The 17,272-nt window shown below is 63.6% G+C and overlaps 3 protein-coding genes across 9 annotated transcripts in view; 1 reads left to right on the forward strand and 2 right to left on the reverse strand.

The window, feature by feature from the left end:
* CPLX1 (complexin 1) overlaps positions 1–2,098 on the reverse strand; it is a 42,149-nt gene extending 40,051 nt beyond the window's left edge. Inside the window, exon 1 of one of the 2 annotated variants that reach the window (XM_020899447.2) lies at positions 2,009–2,098. The gene's annotated coding sequence lies outside the window, so the exon portion shown is untranslated. Of the gene's footprint in view, positions 1–320; positions 433–2,008 lie in introns of those variants that run through there. The other variant, XM_020899448.2, reaches the window with a different exon arrangement.
* A 46-nt stretch (positions 2,099–2,144) lies between these two features.
* LOC110140822 (uncharacterized) lies at positions 2,145–6,915 on the forward strand. 2 transcript variants are annotated; one of them, XM_070462501.1, is made up of 5 exons: positions 2,145–3,426; positions 4,244–4,302; positions 4,526–4,712; positions 5,360–5,578; positions 6,704–6,915. In XM_070462501.1, the coding sequence occupies exons 1-5, from the start codon at positions 3,102–3,104 to the stop codon at positions 6,721–6,723; spliced, it is 810 nt and encodes a 269-aa protein (XP_070318602.1). In that variant the 5' UTR covers positions 2,145–3,101; the 3' UTR covers positions 6,724–6,915. The 2 variants fall into 2 exon arrangements, with proteins under 2 accessions (XP_070318602.1, XP_070318601.1); XM_070462500.1 differs by lacking the exon at positions 6,704–6,915 and having other exon boundaries at positions 5,360–6,688.
* Positions 6,916–9,470: 2,555 nt separating this feature from the next.
* Positions 9,471–17,272, reverse strand: part of GAK (cyclin G associated kinase) — a 48,054-nt gene continuing 40,252 nt past the window's right edge. For all 5 annotated transcript variants that reach the window (XM_020899451.2, XM_070462492.1, XM_070462493.1 and 2 more), the window contains 7 exons: positions 17,034–17,207; positions 16,378–16,488; positions 15,238–15,354; positions 11,658–11,882; positions 11,073–11,221; positions 10,272–10,448; positions 9,471–9,965 (listed from right to left, as the gene is read on the reverse strand). In XM_020899451.2, coding sequence (XP_020755110.2) covers positions 9,864–9,965; positions 10,272–10,448; positions 11,073–11,221; positions 11,658–11,882; positions 15,238–15,354; positions 16,378–16,488; positions 17,034–17,207 — 1,055 coding nt within the window. In that variant the 3' untranslated portion in view covers positions 9,471–9,863. The remainder of the gene's footprint in view (positions 9,966–10,271; positions 10,449–11,072; positions 11,222–11,657; positions 11,883–15,237; positions 15,355–16,377; positions 16,489–17,033; positions 17,208–17,272) is intronic.

Below are 17,272 nucleotides of genomic sequence, written 5' to 3' on the forward strand. Positions count from 1 at the left end.
CCTCGGCTTTGCTGGCGGGCGAGTTGCCCGACTCTGCCAAGCGGCCCTCAGGCGGGAGCGCGCCAGAAGAGAGAAAGAAAGACACAGAGGACGAAGCAGGGGAAGGGGGGGACGCTAGAGGCAGGAGACTCGGAGAAGCAGCAGGAAAGAGGGAGGGCACGGGCCGGGACCGCGGGGCCGCTTCAGCACCGCTACGGAGGACAGCGCCCGGCGGGGCCAGGGAGGGGGCATCCGGGGCCGGAGAGGGGGCATCGGGGGCGAGAGCGCGCCCTGCCCGGGCCGGGGAGGGGGCATCGGGGGCCGGGGAGGGAGCCGGTTACCTTCCTGGGGCCGCGACCGGGGCGCGAGAGGGCGGGCGGGCGGTCAGCGGCAGAGCGCGCTCGGGCCAGCCGGGTCCATGTGGCGCCCCGGGAACTGCGGCTTCAGCTGAAGGGCACGGCGAGGAGGGCGCGTCACAGGGAGGCGCTCCCCGCCCCCCGCCCGCGTCTAGCGTGACGAGGAGGGCGGGGCCGCGGCGGCCGGGCGGGCGCCCGGGGTGGGGGTGGAAGGAGCGGAGCCGCGCCCCCCCAAACCCTGCCGCTGGGCCGGACGGGGGCGGGGGGGCGTCCCAGGGAGCGAGCTCTCAGTCGGACGCACCACCCCGGCCCTCCCCTTAGGGCAGAGCCACAGACACTGCCCCCAGCCGCCTCCGTCTGATCCGGTCTGCCTGGACCCGGGCGGGGGCCGCCCCCAACCCAGCGCGAGCCAGGGACCCGCGCTCCCATACACTTGCGCCCATGCGGAGCGCCTGGCGCGCGGGCGGGTCGGTCCGCAGCCCAGTGGGAAAGGCCTTTTCTTGTTCGGGCTTTGGCTCTCTGCGGGGGTTGGGGGAGGTTGGGGGTCACGGCCCCGCCCGGCTTCCCACCCTCCACGGGGGCGCGGGAAGCGGTTCTCAGCGCGGCGGGTGACCGCGGTCCCCACCGAGCCGAGTGCCCCTGAGCGCTGCTCCGGTTTCGACCCTCGCCGCTGGGCAGGAGAAGGGGGCCCCCAGACCCCAGAGAACCCATCCAACCGTTGTCGGAGGGCAGCCCACAGACCGACTCGGACCTATTTGTCTGCGTAACAGGGTCGCAAAGAAAGAGCCACGCCGTTTCACTTTAGCGGGACAGAGGCGGAGCGACCCCCGCGCCCTCGGCCGGCGGCCCCACGCCGGGCAGGGACGAGCGAAGGTCACTGCGGAACGTCCGCTCAGCTCCCGCCCGCGCGGCCGCGCCCCTGCTCCGGGCCTCCGGGATCGCCTCTGCAGTGGAAACCAGGTTACAACGGGGAGAGCGGGGTCGCTGCAAGGTCGGCGCCTGGCCTGCAGCCGCTCCAGGGTCAAGTGACAGCCCGCAGCTCTGCCCGGCTCACCCCTGATGACTGCTCCATTAACTTTCACACACCGCCCCCCCCCAGCTGAGTCATAGCTGGGCCTGGGGTGATCCTAGAGACCCCCACCCCGCAAAGCCCTCCTCACGCTGCCCCCCAGGACAGACAGCCTGAACTCGGGACGCCCTGCCTGTTTTCCTCCATCTACCTGGTGCCTGGGCTCCCACCGTCCACCCGTTGCTGACCACCTCCAGGCCTGAGTGTGGGCATCAGTGGCCGGACGGGGGCCCCCAGCAGTAAGGGGTTAGGATGGGGACAGGGTGGAGGCCAGCACCGCTTTCTGGGAGTGGGCAGGGGCACCCCCACTCTGCAGCTACTCTGCCCAGTGAGGACCCTGGTGGCCCTGGGGGAGGCCCATGCTCCAGGACGCACAAAGCTGCAGACTCCTTGGATGCTGGGGCTGTAAGAACCGGCCCAGAACTGTTCACTCTTCCTGCTGGTATCTCCTGTCACCTGGATCTGGGCAAGGTGGGTGCACTGAGGCTGCTCTGAAGGGTGAACCTGGGAACATACAGGACTCACACTGGACCTGCAGGGAGCCCCTTGTGCCTGCCCACCCTGGCCAACCCCCATGAACGTGAGATGCTCATGTCTGTTTCACCTCTCGCCCCACCCTTCACGCCTTCAGCAGGTCTGGGACAGGTGTTCTTGGGAGGGGGTGGTCACCGGTTTCCAGGTGTCGAGGGTCTTCGGGCCCAGCCTTAGCCCTCAGGGTCTGTGCAGCCTGGCCCCTGGTGTTCTCAGGCCCTGGGTGTGGACACAGGAGGGAGACGTGTGTGTCCAGCAGGGAGACGCTCCTTCCCCTGCTGGAGCCTCTGCCCTCCAGCCCTGCCAGCCCTTCCATCCCCTGCGTGGACCCCACAGACCCCGTGACCCAGGCCCGGCCCGTGTCAGTGGCCGAGGACACAGGCCCTCTGCTGACCTTGCCACCTGACCCTCCGGCCCTCAGCCTCTTTCTCCCCCTCCTCTTGGGGTCACCATTCAGAGGTCACACGTGAGGTCATCACCTACCTCTCTGTTGTTACCCCTCTTAGACCCACCACACACTCACAGCTGCCTACTCAGTTCTCATATCTGTCCAGGCCCTAGGCGGGGTGAGGGAGACTCAGACCCTTCCATGGGAAATAGACAAGGTTAGTGACAGTCCCAGCTCAAGGCGCCCGGCACCTGAGGAGGCCTGGAGGGCAGGGGTCAGCTCCCGGCAGGCAGGGGACAATGCCCTGTGACCAGGAGGTGATGCAGCTCATGACCTCTGCCTGGCCGTGGGGCAACACCCCAGGTGGGCACCCATGGCCCCATGAGTGCCTGGAAGAGGACCTAGGTGCCGGTGACCAGTCCCCAAGCCTGCAGCCGACCCGAGAGTCAGGAGTGGAGTGGAAATGTCCATGACAGCAAGAAGGGCTGAGCCCAGGGTGCCGGTGCGCGTCAAGGGTTGACGACCACAGTCAGAGCGGGGAGGTGGGTGATGGGTAGACCAGGCTGGGTGCAGGGAGCGGGGAGGGGGGATGGTTCCCCCAAGGTTTCAGCTTCGGGGCCTGCCAGCAGGACGGGGCAAAGCCCTGAGCTCAGGCCTACGTGGGCTCCTGAAACCCTGAAGGCTTGGAACCCCTGACCCGCAGTGGGGCTACGCTGAGGCCAAGACCACACCGTGCTGGTTTGAGAGGTCCCCTGCAGCCCTCACGGGGCCACTCCAGATGGCAGGGACAAAGGTGGCTCCCTGGCTCCAGTGCCCCCAGCCAGCCTCCTGGAAGCCCTTTTCTGGCTCCCGTCACGCCCCCGGGGAGGCCTGGCCCCTGCTGGTCCCTAGGTTCCAAGAGGGGCCAGGATCACTTGAAGTCCTTCTTCAGTCCTGGCGAGGGGTCTGGCCAGGGGGCTGCAGGCCCCATGGGAAGGACACACTGGCTCACCAGAAACTTCAAATGCAAACTGAATATTTCAACACGATGAATAATTCAGTCTCTGGCACCGGCACCAGCTGCGTGGCCATTTTCCTGCTGGATTTCGTCATTACTTTGAAAGGTAATAACACGTGAAAAGCAGAAGCCACCAGACGGGATCATCGCTGCTGCTGCTTGAAGCTGGGCCAGAGCACCTCGCTCGGCATGGCAGACCCCGCGTGCTCCCACCCCAGGGTCCCATCCGGCCATGTGGGCTCCAGGGAAGAGCTGGAGGTGCTGGCCTGGCCCAGGGGGCCAGCTCGATCCTTGGGCCCTGCCCCCACCTGGGGCGCTGGGACAGGTGGTTCCCTTTCCCACCTGCAGGGGCTGCTCCTCACGCTCCAGGGATGGGCAGGCCTTAGGTCACCCTGGGAACCCCGAGGGCCCGCCTCCCTGAGAGGCCAGCCCAGGATCTGGGCTCAGAGCACATCTCCTGTGCCCATACTCTGCCCGCCCCGGACCCCGCGGGGCACTACCCCGCACTCAGTGCACTGGCGGGGCATGCTGTCCTGCAGACGCCCCCAGCCCGCTCCCTGCCCCCGCCCGCGGTCACCTCCTGCCGGCCATCCACCCCCTGGCCTCCTGCCCACCCATGCCCACTGGGGGGCCAGCCCTCTCCTCTTCCTGGTCTCTTCTCAGAGCTCTCAGCACAGGGGTCTGTCTGTGGGGCTGGGGGGAGCCTGAGCCCACCTGGAGGGTGGGGAGTGTTAGAAAGAGGGGTCATGACTCCCCGAGATGCCCAGAGCAGGGCCTGGGGAGGGGCTGGGCAGCCACGCGGGGCCGTGAGGGCCATGCCCCCCCTTCTCCTCCGGCTGCTGCCTGGACCCCCCCTGTTCCCCGTGCTCCCAGGTGAAAATAGAGTTCACACCGCCTGAAAATGGAATCCCACTTCTCCCCAGCTCTATTGCAGGTGGTAACCACAGGGGTGCGGCAGCACGGCAGCACCAGGCGGCCCTGGGTGAGTGCGGGGGCCTCGGTCACGAGCGGGACGTGGGGGCAATGGGGAGGCCGTGAGTCCTCAGGCCTCTGCCCGGCGGGATCCCCCGTCGCCCCCACCCTGGGCTCAGCTCGCCCGAGCCTCCCATCGGGGTCTCTGCGGCCAAAAGGAAAGTGATGTCCGGCTGAGGGGCCCACACCCCACTCTGTCCAGTGGTCACTCCCTTGCTGTGCGACCCTCACAGGGTGAGTTCCCGAGATGCACCAGCAGTCCCTGCTCTGTGAGTGACCCCACCCATCACCAGAGGCCTCCTCCGCCCTCCACGGGCCGCCGGGACCAGGCCGGGGACCCTCCACAGGACACGCCATCAGAGGCCAGACTCAGTGCTTCCTGCGTCCCTCAAGGGCCCAAGCTGCCAGCGCTCGGCGCAGGTCAGGCCTGGACTCCCTCAGCTGGTGATCTGCGTCCAGCAAGGACCAATTTGGCTGACAACAGGGCGGGCCCCCTGGGGTGGGCTTCAGGCTCAAGAAATCCTTCCCAGAAAGGCAGGCTAATGAGAGACCACCACGCGGCATGTCCTCCCCACCCTGCCCCCTCCAGTTCCCCTCACTCAGACCTGAGTAAGGCTCGGCCTGTGCGGGTCCCGCTGGTGGGCCTGCATGCCAGGAGGCCCAGGAGGCGCTGTCTGGGCCTCGGGGGACCCTGTCTGCTCACTCAGGGGTCTTCCTTTGGTCCTGGGCTGGGGCCCCTCCTCCTGTGCTTATGTCCAGGGGGCCTGGCAGCCCTGGTCAAGCAGCTCGGGCTTGCAGGGAGGAGTGGGCAGCTGAATTCAGGCCCCGTTCCTGTAGGCCCAGGGTAGGGGGTGGCCGGAGGCCTGCCTCAGAGGACAAGGAGGCTGCAGCAGCCAGGCCCTTGCAGTGCAGTCCAGGGGACCATCCAGCTAGTGACTGGAGCTCTGACACCACCAGCGTCAGTCAGAGGCACCCTGCTCACGGCACCCTGCTCACCCATCAGCACCCTGGAGGGAAGGGGGTCTTGGGGGCCGGGCCCACCCCTGGATCACGTCCCCCTCCTGCAGGACCCTCAGCCCTCATCTATCCAGAGCTCAAGCCACCGGTGGTGCCCGTCACCGCGTGGTCTACTGCCGCCCCAGGAGCTGTCCTGGTGGGGGCGGTGGAGGAAGGCAGGCGAGGCTGTGCAAGCGCCGTGAAGAGGCGGAGCAGTGGAGCCAGAGAGAGCTGGGGAGGGTGGCCTTCCAGGCAGCACACTGTGGGCAGGCCTGGCCCAGCCCAGATGGGTACGACCTCTATCCACCTTCAAGGCGGGAGCCCTCGAGGCCCTGGGACACCCCCTTCCCCAGACTACATCCCTGGCTGTTCAGGCTCAGTTGTGTCCGACTCTTTGCAACCCCATGGCCTGCAGCACTCTAGGCTTCCCTGCCCTTCACTATTTCCCAGAGCTCAAATTCATATCCATTGAGTTGATTATACCATTCAACCACCTCATCCTCTGTTGTTCTCTTCTCCTCCTGCCCTCAATCTTTCCCAGCATGAGGGTCTTTTCCAGTGAGTCAGCTCTTCACATCAGGTGGCCAAAATATTGTAACTTCAGCATCAGTCCTTCTCATGATTATTGAGGGTTGATTTCCTTTAGGACTGATTGATCCCCTTCCAGTTCAAGGGATTCTCAAGAGTTTTCTCAAATGCCACAGTTCAAAGAAAGGCATCAATTCTTCAGCGGAGGTACTTTCAGGATTCATATGGGAATTGCAGCATCACATGCAGAAAAGGAAAAAATGACAGAAACAGAAGGCATCCCAAACCGGAGAGAGGAGACTCCCCCTCCGCCCCCATGAGAAGCCTAGGAAGTGACTGAATCAAGTTAACCCCTCCTTCCTGGCCTGGGGGCTAGGCCCTGCCCAGTCCAGGGGGCCTGTGGACAAGTCCCAGCCCAGGGCCAGGTGTGCACAGTGAGGAGCAGCACCCCACCAGTGCCTGTAGCTGCCCAGTACCCCGCCCTGTATCCAGGCTCTGCCCCCCACACCTATGTACCCTCCCCCATCTGATTCCTGGAAAACCCTGGCCCAAGTCTCCCTAAATCTACCTGCATCCCAACACTCACCCAAAGGCAACACGCCTGCTGGGCTCACCACTGCCTGAGGGGCCCCTCCTGCCCCCTTCCCGCCTCCCCTCCTCCTGACACCCCCCGGGGTGGCCCAGGACCCCGCAGATTTGAGACCCATAAGCTGTGTCCTGGCCCTCAGGCCAGCTCCTCCCCAGCCTGGCTGGCCTGGGCCTGCCCCTACCTGTTAGCCGTGACAGTCCTTGGGACTCTCCAGGCCAGAATACCTGAGTGGGGAGCCTTCCCTTCTCCAGGGGATCTTCCCAACCCAGGGATCAAACCCAGGTCTCCTGCATTGCAGGCCGATTCTTTACCAGCTGAGCCACCAGGGAAGCCCAAATGCCCCCAGGAGCAGTCCCCAAAGGACGAGGTTCTGACCCACAAGTGGGTCTGGGGGTCCTGGTCCTGAAACATCGCTCTCAGGGAGGAGTGTGTGTGCCAGGGACACGAGGGCAGGCAAGTGAAGGTGGGGGTGGAGTGGGGGTGCGTAGGGGGTGTGTGTCTGTGTGTGGTGTGTGTCTGTGTGGTGTGTGTATGTGGTGCGGTGCGTGGTGTGTGTGTGTCTGTGCATGTGGTGTGTGTGTGTCTGTGGTGTGTGTGTATCTGTGTGTATATCTGTCTGTGTGTGTCTGTGGTGTGTATGTGGTGCCGTGCGTGGTGTCTGTGCATGTGGTGTGTGTGTGTGTGTGTGTATGTGGTGTGTGTGTGTGTGTCTGTGCGTGGTGTGTGTGTGTGTGTGGTGTGTGTGTCTGTGGTGTATCCGTGTATATCTGTGTGTGTCTGTGTGTGTCTGTGGTGTGTGTGTGTGTGTGTCTGTGCGTGGTGTGTGTGTGTGTGTGTGTGTCTGTGCTGTGTGTGTGTGTGTGTGTCTGTGGTGTGTATGTGGTGCGGTGCGTGGTGTGTGTGTGTCTGTGGTGTATCTGTATATATCTGTGTGTGTCTGTGTGTGTGTGTCTGTGCATGTGGTGTGTGTGTGTGTGCGTGGTGTGTGTCTGTGCGTGGTGTGTGTGTGTCTGTGCATGTGGTGTGTGTGTGTGTATATCTGTGTGTGTGTGTCTGTGTGGTGTGTGTGTTGCGGCGCCCTCCGGGCAGCGAGCCCACCTCCCACAGCCGGGCTCTGGGGAGGGGCAGAGTCGTCGCCGAGGCCTGGGGCTGCGGCTCCTGGCAGGGCCCAGCGCGCCCAAGGGCGCCGGGGGACGGGGGCTCAGTGGCTGCAGCGCGAGGGGATCTGAGCCGGCTTCATGCTGGACAGAGGGTCTCCTTTGGCCAGGATTCCCACCTCCGAACTCCACCTGGGCGGGGGTGCTTCTCCCAGGCCCATTCACAGAGCTGGGGACAGTCACCTGTGCGTGCTGGGACAGGACGATTCCCGAGGTCAGTGAGGGACCCGCCAGGCAGTCTGGGGTTTGGTCCTGCAGGAAGGGAACCACCGGGAGCAGGGGCCCACTTCTCCCAGGGCCCTGTGGGGCCCAAGGGGATCTATCCCTGGGTCCCCCAAGGCAGAGCCTGGACTCAGGCCCGGGGCAGCAGTTCCTCTCTGAGGCCTCAGAAGTAGTGACCGGGGCAGGCAAGGAAGCCAGCAGGGGTCAGCAGCTGAGCTGGCCCAAGCCATCTTCCTGGTTCACAAGCAAACGAGTCCTTTCCTTTCCACAAATGGGCATTGCCGGTAATCCAACAAGGGTGGGATTCCAGCCTGCTTTCTGTGCTGGAGCCAAGCACGTGGGCCTCCCCCGGCACCCGAGGGTCCCCGCCCACAAACCCCAGGGGCAGGCAGCCTCCCCGAGGCAAGGAGAGCCACACAGCAGGAACGTGATGGGGGTCCGACATCAGGGGGCTTCCTGCAGGGAAGTCACAAGCCCAGCTCCTTCAGACTCAGGGCTCAGTGCCTGCCGGGACTCGGGGAGCCGCAGAGGCCACGGGGGACAGACTGGGAGGGACGGCTGGCATGGGACAAGGGTCGTGTCCCTCGCGACGCCCGTCACCCAGATGCTCAGGCACATGCCGGGTGGGGCTTCTACAGGGCAGGGGTGGCCAGACTAGGGGGTCCCGGGTCCAGACCCGACCTCTGCAGAGCCGCCCCCCAACACAGCCTCTGCAAGCAGGGGAACAGCTGGTGGTGCCAGCTTAGGGCCAGGGTCACTCCCTGAGTCCCCGGGGGCCCACTGCAGGGGCCACACCTGGTCCCTGGAGGATGGAGACACTGGGGCCGTCACCCACCCTGGCGCTAACTCAGAGCCGGGGCGTGAGGAAGCGCCCATCAGACCCAGGGGAGGCAGGTCCTGCAGGGCCTGAGCCGGCGCCTGGAACATGCGTGTGCACCCTCGGGCCTACTTGGGTCGTTTGCTGTTCCTCAGGAGGCCTCAGCCTGCGGAGGACCAGGTTTACACCTCCCAGGTGGTAAGGCGCCCACCTCAGCGGGGACGGAGCAGCGGCCAGGCCCTCAGCCTCCTCCCCTGCCCTCTGCTCAGGCCCGTTGCCCAGGATGGGGTGGGGGGGGACCCAGGGGCAGAGGTTGGAAGGTCCGGGGCCTCAGGAGGGGAAGCAGGAGCCCCCTCCTTCTCCGGGCCTCCAGGAGCCACAGGCTTTGCCCTCTCCTGGACCAAGGAGGTCCCAGAGGCTTCGGGTCAGAGTCCAGCTGCCCATACTCCCAGGTGAAGCCTGATCTGAGGACGAGCCCACAAGGGCAGCATGGGGTGGGTCCTGGGAGGTGGCGCCCTCCTGAGCCTTCCTGGCATCACAGCTGCCGCAGTGACTCACATGTTGCAGGCTGCAGCTCTAGCACGGCCGGCCACGGGTGCGGGCGGCCAGGAGGCGACGAGCCCTGGGGTGCGGACTCACAGGAGGCTGGACCGTCACCTCTGACCAAAACCACAAGGCACGCAGCCGCTGCTGGCCCCAGGCCCACACTGCCCAGCCTTCCTGCCGCGACTGACCGCCCCGCCCAGGGCCCGTGGGGGCCTGGCTCGGTGTGGGCGAGGAGCCTGGTGCTGCGGGGCAGGGTCCCTACGCTGCACCTCCACGGACGACAGCAGACAGGCTGGGAGGTGGAGAGGCAGCCGGAGACGAGGGCCATCAGAAAATAGTTTAATTCTGTACAGTGGTCACCAGGCTGATTACAGGGGAAGACACAAACGCTCACGGACAGACTCCGCAGGACAGCAGCGCAGCGCCATCCACCTCGTGGACACGCCACCGGACAGAACAAATCACAGCCGTGACACGCCTGGGGGGAGCACGGAGTGTCACGCCTCCTCTGGGGCCAAGAGAGAAAATTAGAGGACTGGGAGGCTTTGGAATGCTTTCTCTTCTCCCGCCGGGAGCGGCATCGGCTCCGACCCGCTGAGTACATGGGCACGATGCGAGGACTGGGTGCAGCCACGCCCGCCCACACCGCCGGAGCTCCGGCCACGCTCGAGGGCCGCTCGCAGCTACGGCTCCAGAGCCACATGCGCAGCCGCAGTTCAGAAGAGCGGCCGGGAGCCCTGGCTCTCAAACTCAGCCCAGGCGTCATTGAGCTCCATGAAGATCATCCGGGCGTACTGCTCGTGGGGCTGCCCCCGGGCCTGCAGGGTGGACAGCAGAGTAAGGGCGGCCTTCCCCGCACCTGCCCACCCCATCCCCACGCCCACCCCAACCCAGCACTCACCCTGTCCAGGGGACCCCCAACCTGGCACCCACCCCAACCCGGCGCCCACCCTGTCCAGGGGACCCCCAACCTGGCACCCACCCCAACCCGGCGCCCACCCTGTCCAGGGGACCCCCAACCTGGTGCCCACCCCAATCCAGTGCCCACCGTGTCCGGGGGACCCCCAACCCCACACCCACCGTGTCCGGGGGACCCCCACCCCGGCACCCGCACCCGCGCCCACCTTGTCGGGGTGGACTACCAGCACGGCGCGGCGGTAGTGCTTCTTCACTTGCGCGGGTGTCACCAGGTCGGCCATGCCCACCGGCGTCCAGCGGCTCTCGCCATCCCACAGCGCCGTGTGCAATGTGGACAGCAGTGCGCGGATGTTCCTTTCCTTGCCCTCCGTCCACTCCAGGAGCTGCAGGAGATGAGGTACTACTGAGGGGGCACTGGGCCTGGCCTGCACCAGCCCCACAGCTGGGGTGAGCCCCACGGAGCCGGGCTCTGACCGTGAGACGCATAGCCCTGTTTCTGCACTGAGCCCCCGCCCCCCTGGCATAGCCAACACGTCCCTGGGTCTGGACGGACAGGACGTGGAGGAGACTGGTGTGTGGAACCAGGGACCCGTCCTCGACGGGGTCGTCCACAGACCACCTGCCATCACGGCCTCCGCCTGTCCCTGGCCTGGGGCCCCAGCGCCCGGCAGGAACAATGCCGGACTCCAGGGGGCCCTCAGAGGGCCCCATGACCCCGTCTCCCAGCTGTCCTCCCAAGGTCAGGGCGTAAGCACACAGACATCGGTCACCCTGCGGTCTCTGCGGGTCAGACCCTGACCAGGGTCACACCTGGCTGGTCTCAGAGGTGTGAGAAGCTTAACGAGCACGAAGCCTCTTGTCCCAGCCATGTGGGGACAGCTGATCTTTCACCCCAGAGCTTTCAGAAGAGCAGTGAATGTGGACGGAAGCCCCCTCCCCGCAATGTGCTGCACAAAGGTCCTCACGTCTAAGCCAGCGGCCGGCTGGTTGCATCCCTCCCCTAGTACCTTCAGCTTCAGCGGATCTGAGTCCCGGGCCTGGTCCTGCCTCCTCATCTCAGCGATGGTCCGCGGCCCCTTCCTGTCGGCCCGCGAGGAGAAGCCCTGGTTGGACAACAGGTCTTCAAAATCGTTCTCTGACACCCTCGGCTTTGGACCTGCAAGTGAGCAGAGGGTGACAGCCTGCCCGCCCCTCCGCGCTATGCAGGGGCTCAAGGATTCCTCGGACAGAGGCACGGCTGAGACGGGCAACAGCCGACGGAGCTGCCTGAGCTGTGGGTCCACCACTGTGGGTGGCGTTGTGGCAGGCGTCAGGACTCCCCCCCACCCCGAGGCGAGTGCTGCAGTCAGGTCTGGCCCGGCCACCGCTTCCTGGCCAGCGAAACAGAGAAGGTTCCTGGACAGGGTGGCCTGGCCACCTGAAGTGCCTGCCAGGGGCAGAGGTCACCCAGACACTGGTCTGAAATCATGAACTTCCGTCCCAAGGGGCTCCCATGGGTGGAGTCTCTTTAAACACCCTTCCCCAGGACTGAAATGAGCCGGACAAGATGTGGCTTCGCTGTACCCCCTTCACGGGGCGGCAGGGGAACTCACCGAAGCTGGGGGCGCGGACTCCCCGCTCCTCCCGGCTGCCGATCACACTAAAGCTGGAGGTGTAGTTAGGCCTTGGCTGTACACTGGCTTTGGGGGGCGGCTTGGCATGGGGGGGCCACGGGGTGCCCTGGGCTGGGGGCCGACTCGTCTGCCAGGAGCCGCTGGCCTTGGGAGGGGGCGCTGCTTTGGGACCAAAGCCCCCAAGAGCAGATGTGGCAGGTGAGCCTGGGGAGACAGTTCCCGCGGGAGCGTCAGCGACAGCCCAGACAGGCTGCCCTGCAGACACTCAGGCCTCAGGAACCGTGCCCCAGGTCAGCAGCCGCGACGGGCTCCCCTCCCCACACGCTCACACGCAGGACCAGTCCAGGAAGCTCAAAACCAGTGCCCAGAGCACCCAGCCCCTGACCAGCACACGTGGGCATCATGTGTCACGTGTATGGTCCTTGGCCACTTCACGCGTGTACAAGCAGCAAGCAGCGGGGTCAAGACGGCCCTGTTTTCCGTCCTATGACCATCATCTTAAGAACATTCCAGAAGTGGAATCGCAGGGCAGGCGGCCTTTGTGATGGGCTCTTCTCCCTCAGGACACACCCGGCTGCAGGCCAGTGGGTGGACACACCGTGGACTCCAGCAGGTTCCATCTGAGCCCACTGCCAGTGGCGGCCGTGTGCGCTGGGGCCAGACCCCCGAGAAGCCCACACGCGCCTCTGGGGTCCCCCCAAGAAGGATGCCCGCCAGCTCTGTGCCTGGCACTGCCCCCAACACGGGGTGTGGCTGCCGTCCTCTCTGAAGCTCACTCATCTCCAAGTCGGACGGGTCCACCTTTGTTTTCGCTGTTGCTGCTCCCACACGTGCAGGAGCTGTCACACGTGTGGTTCAGAGCTGTTTTCCCCACTCTAGCTTCTCATCCTGCTGACAGCCTTCAGCACAGCAAAAACTGCTGATTAAGTCCAATTTACCCATTTTCTCTGATGGATCATGGTCCAGGTGACACGCCTTTCTGTTTTCCTCTAAAGGCTTTAGAAATCTATGGCCGCTTCTGAGCAGTGGTCACTTACTTGCTATTTCAGGTGTGAAGTTCATGGCAAGGCCACTTTCCTTGCCCAGCGACTCTACGAATGGCTTTGCACCGCTGTCTTCCGCTCCTCCATCCTGCCCTGGGACCTGTGTGTCTGTCCTGACCACACCACACAGGGCTAATTCCAGCAGCTAGAGTCCGCCACGGCCTGGTGGGCTGAACCGACCACTTGCCCTAACTCTCCGATAAATTCTACAGTGAGTCCATCTGAATTCTGGTGGGGACTGAGCTGACCCCTTGACCACTGCTGGAGAGCCTTCCCCTCACTGGTCTCTGGGAGGCGAGCTAGTCTCCCTGTTCACTGAGGCCTTCCCCGACCTCCCGCATCCTGGGACCCTCTTCAACACACCCTGGGGCCTGAAATGCTTTCCCAGGCAAACAGCACGCTGTCTGCACATGGCCACACTGCCTGTCCCTTCTGCCCCTCTCCTACCTGCGTGCACTGCCAGGGTCAGCCCTGGAGAGCGTGCGGTCCTCCGAAACCCAGCGTGTGGCAGGCAGCAGGACTCAAGACGCGCCAGCTCAAGTCTACAGACTACGAGCCAACGGTCTGTCAAGAGTGCTCCCCACAGTGAGTTGGACTCCGGGGACACCTTTTCTGCACCGTGCTATGATCACACAGTTCCCCTCCAGAGCCAGTTAACATGGACCATGCCTGTGGGTTTGAGGATGTTGAGCCAGCCATGCCTTATGGGACAAGCCCTGTCTGGCTGTGGCGAGCTCTTGCGCTGGCTTCTGTGAGCGATGCTTCCCTGGGGTCTCTGGTTTTCTTCTGCATTGTCTCCGTCTGGTTTTGGCATCAGCCTCATAAAATCAACTGCAAAATATTCCCTCCTCTTCCTACTTCCTAGAAAGATCATGTAGAACTGGTGTGAGTTCTTTAAACATTTCGTAAAATTCTCCAGTGAATCCAGCTGGGCCTAGAGATCTCCATGGGCGGTTTTTAACTGAGCTCACTTTCGTCATGGTTACAGACCCTCTCCAACAACCTGTCTCCCCGGCATGGCCCCCTCACAGCAGGCCTAGGGGTGGGGCTGAGGCCGTGAGTCTGCTTTCCTTTGGCACCTCCAGGCTCTGTGGACAACTCATGCTAACCTCTCTTTTTAATCCAACTTAGGAGAGATTTGTCAGCTTTACTAATCTTCTCAGAGAACTAACTTTTTGATCAACCCATTTTCTCTAGTTTTCCTTTTCACTGATGTGGGCTTTTCATCATTTCCTTCCTTCTATTTGTTTTGAGTTTACTTTGCTTTTCTTTACAAACACCTTTAGCTGAGAACTCATAATACCAGTGAGCCGTCTCCTCTTTTCCAAACTGCACACCCAGTGTTATACATCTCCCTCCCGGCATTGCTTCAGCAGCATGCCTCACGTTTAGCTATGCTGTGCTTTCATTCTGTTTGACAAGAGTTTTATTTCCCTTGAGACTTCCCACATAACCTGTGTTATTCAGAAGTGTGTCATTCAATTTCGAAGAGCTTGATTTCGCAGTTATCTCACCGTCATTGATTTCTCCTTCGGTTGTCAGTCAGGGAACGACATGCTCTGCTGGTCTCAGTTCTAACGTGCTGAGGGCCATTTATGGCCCAGCACATGGCCTTTCCTGTGGCTGCTTGGCTGCCTGAGGACCTGTGTCCTGCTCTGGGCAGTGTCCTATGGAAGCCCCACGGCTTCACTGGCCTTCCGTCTGACGGCTCCATCTGCGCTGACACAGGGGTGCCAGGCTCTCCAGCCAGAATGTGGGCCTGTTTCTCCTATCAGCTCCGTGAGCTTCACGCAGGACTCTTGTTTTCTGAGTGGGGTGTGATGGACGTCTGGGGTCACAGTGCCAGGCTGAAGGCGGGGCTATACCCTGAGAACGGGCACCCCAGATCCTGAGAAGTCCTTTCCACCACAGGCAGCACCCGAGAGGCTGGGGATGGATGGCCCTGCCTCAAAGAGCCCAGGATAGAGGCAGAAAGCCCAGGACACACCCACAGTTCCAGGAATGCATTCAGGGAGACAAAGAAACCTTGTGAAACTCTGGAAAGCACCCGGGGATGTTATTTTCACCTAAAATTCCACATGCCTCCCAACTGCCAAGGGATGAGACAGGCACACGGCCTCCAAAGAATCAGCGTCCTTAGAGGTCTTCTCAGAAAGGACAGTGGCCGGTGGTGGATTCTGCACCCCAGGCCCAGCCCTGAGCAGGGCAGGCAGGCTCCACCATCCTGGGCTGAGGCAGCCCCCAGCTGGCCCCCACACCCCATGGAGCCGGCAGAGGGGCTAGTCCCTGTGCCTGCTCTGGCAACTCCCGGCATTGTCTTGGCAACAAGCTCCTGAAAGGAAGCAGAGGGGCCTCTCCTGGTGTTGCTGGGCCCTGGGGGACTGGGCAAAGCCGACTTCAGGGGGACGCAGAGCCCCCCCAGGGAGACCTGGTGCTCCCCACATACCTCAGGGGGGTGCAGACCCCCCCAGAGAGGCCTAGTGCTCCCCACGTGCCTCAGGTGGCCATCAGTTTACCTTGGAGGCCGGAACTGAGGTCACCGAGGTCTGCAAATGGGTCCTGGCTCTGAGACTTGGTCTGGCTGGCCGAAAGGCCAGGAGGGGTCGGCTGGTCTCCAGGAGAGAAGAAGGGGCCTGGAGAAAGGCAGGGGCATCAGAACCCGCGCACTGGAGGGGCACAGCCTCTGCCCCAGCTCACAAGCTGAAGGCCTCACTTGGCATAGTCACCTCACGTGGGACAAGGCCACACACACAGCAGGGCTGCCCCTGAGGCTCCGTGGGGGCGCTCACCTGACAGCGTGTACAGACCATCCGGGCCTGCCCCACCACCCCTCAGAACCCACCCAAAGTGTGAGTGTGTGTTCCCAAGCTCTCCGTTAACTCTCAGTCCTGTCCTGCCCCAGCTCCTGGGTCACTGAGGAGTCACTGTGAGGTCATTACAAGCGACAGCAGCTCAGAAAGAGCTCTCACCAACCAATCAGAAAAAGGTGACTCTCTGACGCATAAAACTGAAGAACGTGGAACAGTTCTCAAATGAAATATAAAACAAAAAACCACCTCACTCATAATGAAGAAAAGCAAACTGGAAGGACCGACAGCCCGTCAGACCAGCAGAGGCCTGTCTGTGAAGGGCGTCCCCGGAGGCGCAGTGATGAAGAGCACACCTTCCAGGGCAGGAGCCCAGACAGACCCGGGCTGATCCCTGGGCTGGGACAGTCCCCTGGCGGGTGTGGAAACCACTCCAGGATTCTCGCCTGGTGAACCCCATGGACAGAAGAGCCTTGGAGGCTGCAGTCCACGGGGTCAAGGACAGACATGACTGAAGCGACTTAGCGTGCACATACACATCTGTAAACTCACAGCCCGCCGATGAACAGAACTGACAGGGCATGTGGCCCGGGCCTCACACACACTGCTGCCTCCAGAGCAACTCAGTACGGGGTCTCCTAGAGGACGCAGGTGACGAGAGGCCAGACGCCCTCCCAGCCCCAGGAGGGCAGACCAGGACAGCCTGCGGCCTCCCTGGGGCCCTGCAGGAGGCATCAAGGAACAGCTGAGGTAAAAACTAACTTCAGAACCAGCCGCAGGTGTGGCAGGGAGGGGCTAGGGCCCTGCTCCTGACCCCCCTCCTGGGGTGGGCACAGTCTCCCCACTAACCGTCTGCAGCCAGCGTGGGGGCCGGCGCCTCGGCCCAGGCGTCCCAGGCTCCCAGCAGATCAGGGTGGCTGGCAGAGGCAGTCATCTTGCTGGGCTCGGAAGGCAGGTCCCCTGGGAGAACAGCAGCACTCTCTGAGTGTCCTCGGCAGGGCGGACACACAGCCTCACATGGGCTCTCAGGCCCCGGGGACAGGCTGGCCACGGGCGCTGTCTGCGGGGCGCCCCCATCTCCTGCTTGGGCGGGTGGGAGGGAACTGGCACCCCAATAGCTGCCCTCAGGAGGTGGAGACCGGGCAGCTGGGAAGGGGGCCCCCAGGAGCTCCTGGGCACCCAAGCTCCCGCAGGCTGCGCTCACATCCTCTGGGCCGCCCTCCGACTGGTTCCCTTGGGCTGAGAATGCGGCGTGCGGGGTCAGCAAGTGGACATGCTGAGGGTGGTGCTGAGACCAGCATCTAAGAGGTTCCTCACCTGAGAGTTTCTCCAGGGGCCTCCTCCTGCTGCAGCCAGCCACACACCTATGCCCCCAAACCTGCCTCCCGCCCCCCTGAACCCAGCAGGGTGCACGGCACAGACACTTGCTGCGCCCCCGTCCTGGGGAAGGCAGGACCCGTGGCCATGCCCGCCCGTTCGCCCCCAGGAGCGGAGGCCGCCCTCACCCAGATGCAGGAAGTCAGTGCCGCAGGCTGGGGGTGGAGCACTGTGGGTGGAGGGGAAGGGCGCGGGCTGGGCAGCCGAGGCGTCTGAGTTGAGGAATTCGCCGAAGAGGTCAGGCTGTGAGCTGGGGGGGGCGTCCGCGTCAGGTGGCAGCAGGAGCAGGCCGAATGGGTCAGCTGCGGCGACACCGAGCAGGCAGGTGTGAGCACGGGCACTGCCAGGCACACTCAGCCCATGGCAC

This window comes from Odocoileus virginianus, unplaced genomic scaffold (genome assembly GCF_023699985.2).
Source record: "Odocoileus virginianus isolate 20LAN1187 ecotype Illinois unplaced genomic scaffold, Ovbor_1.2 Unplaced_Scaffold_5, whole genome shotgun sequence".
NCBI classification, from domain to species: domain Eukaryota; kingdom Metazoa; phylum Chordata; class Mammalia; order Artiodactyla; family Cervidae; genus Odocoileus; species Odocoileus virginianus.

Excerpts from the sequence above, each read along its gene's own strand:
- LOC110140822 (XM_070462500.1), top strand. The coding sequence starts at position 3,102 with ATGGCAGGGACAAAGGTGGCTCCCTGGCTCCAGTGCCCCCAGCCAGCC. Across the intron at positions 3,427-4,243 it reads TTTCGTCATTACTTTGAAAG|CTCTATTGCAGGTGGTAACC; the intron begins GTAATAACACGT and ends ACTTCTCCCCAG. Across the intron at positions 4,713-5,359 it reads GCTGCCAGCGCTCGGCGCAG|GACCCTCAGCCCTCATCTAT; the intron begins GTCAGGCCTGGA and ends CCCCTCCTGCAG.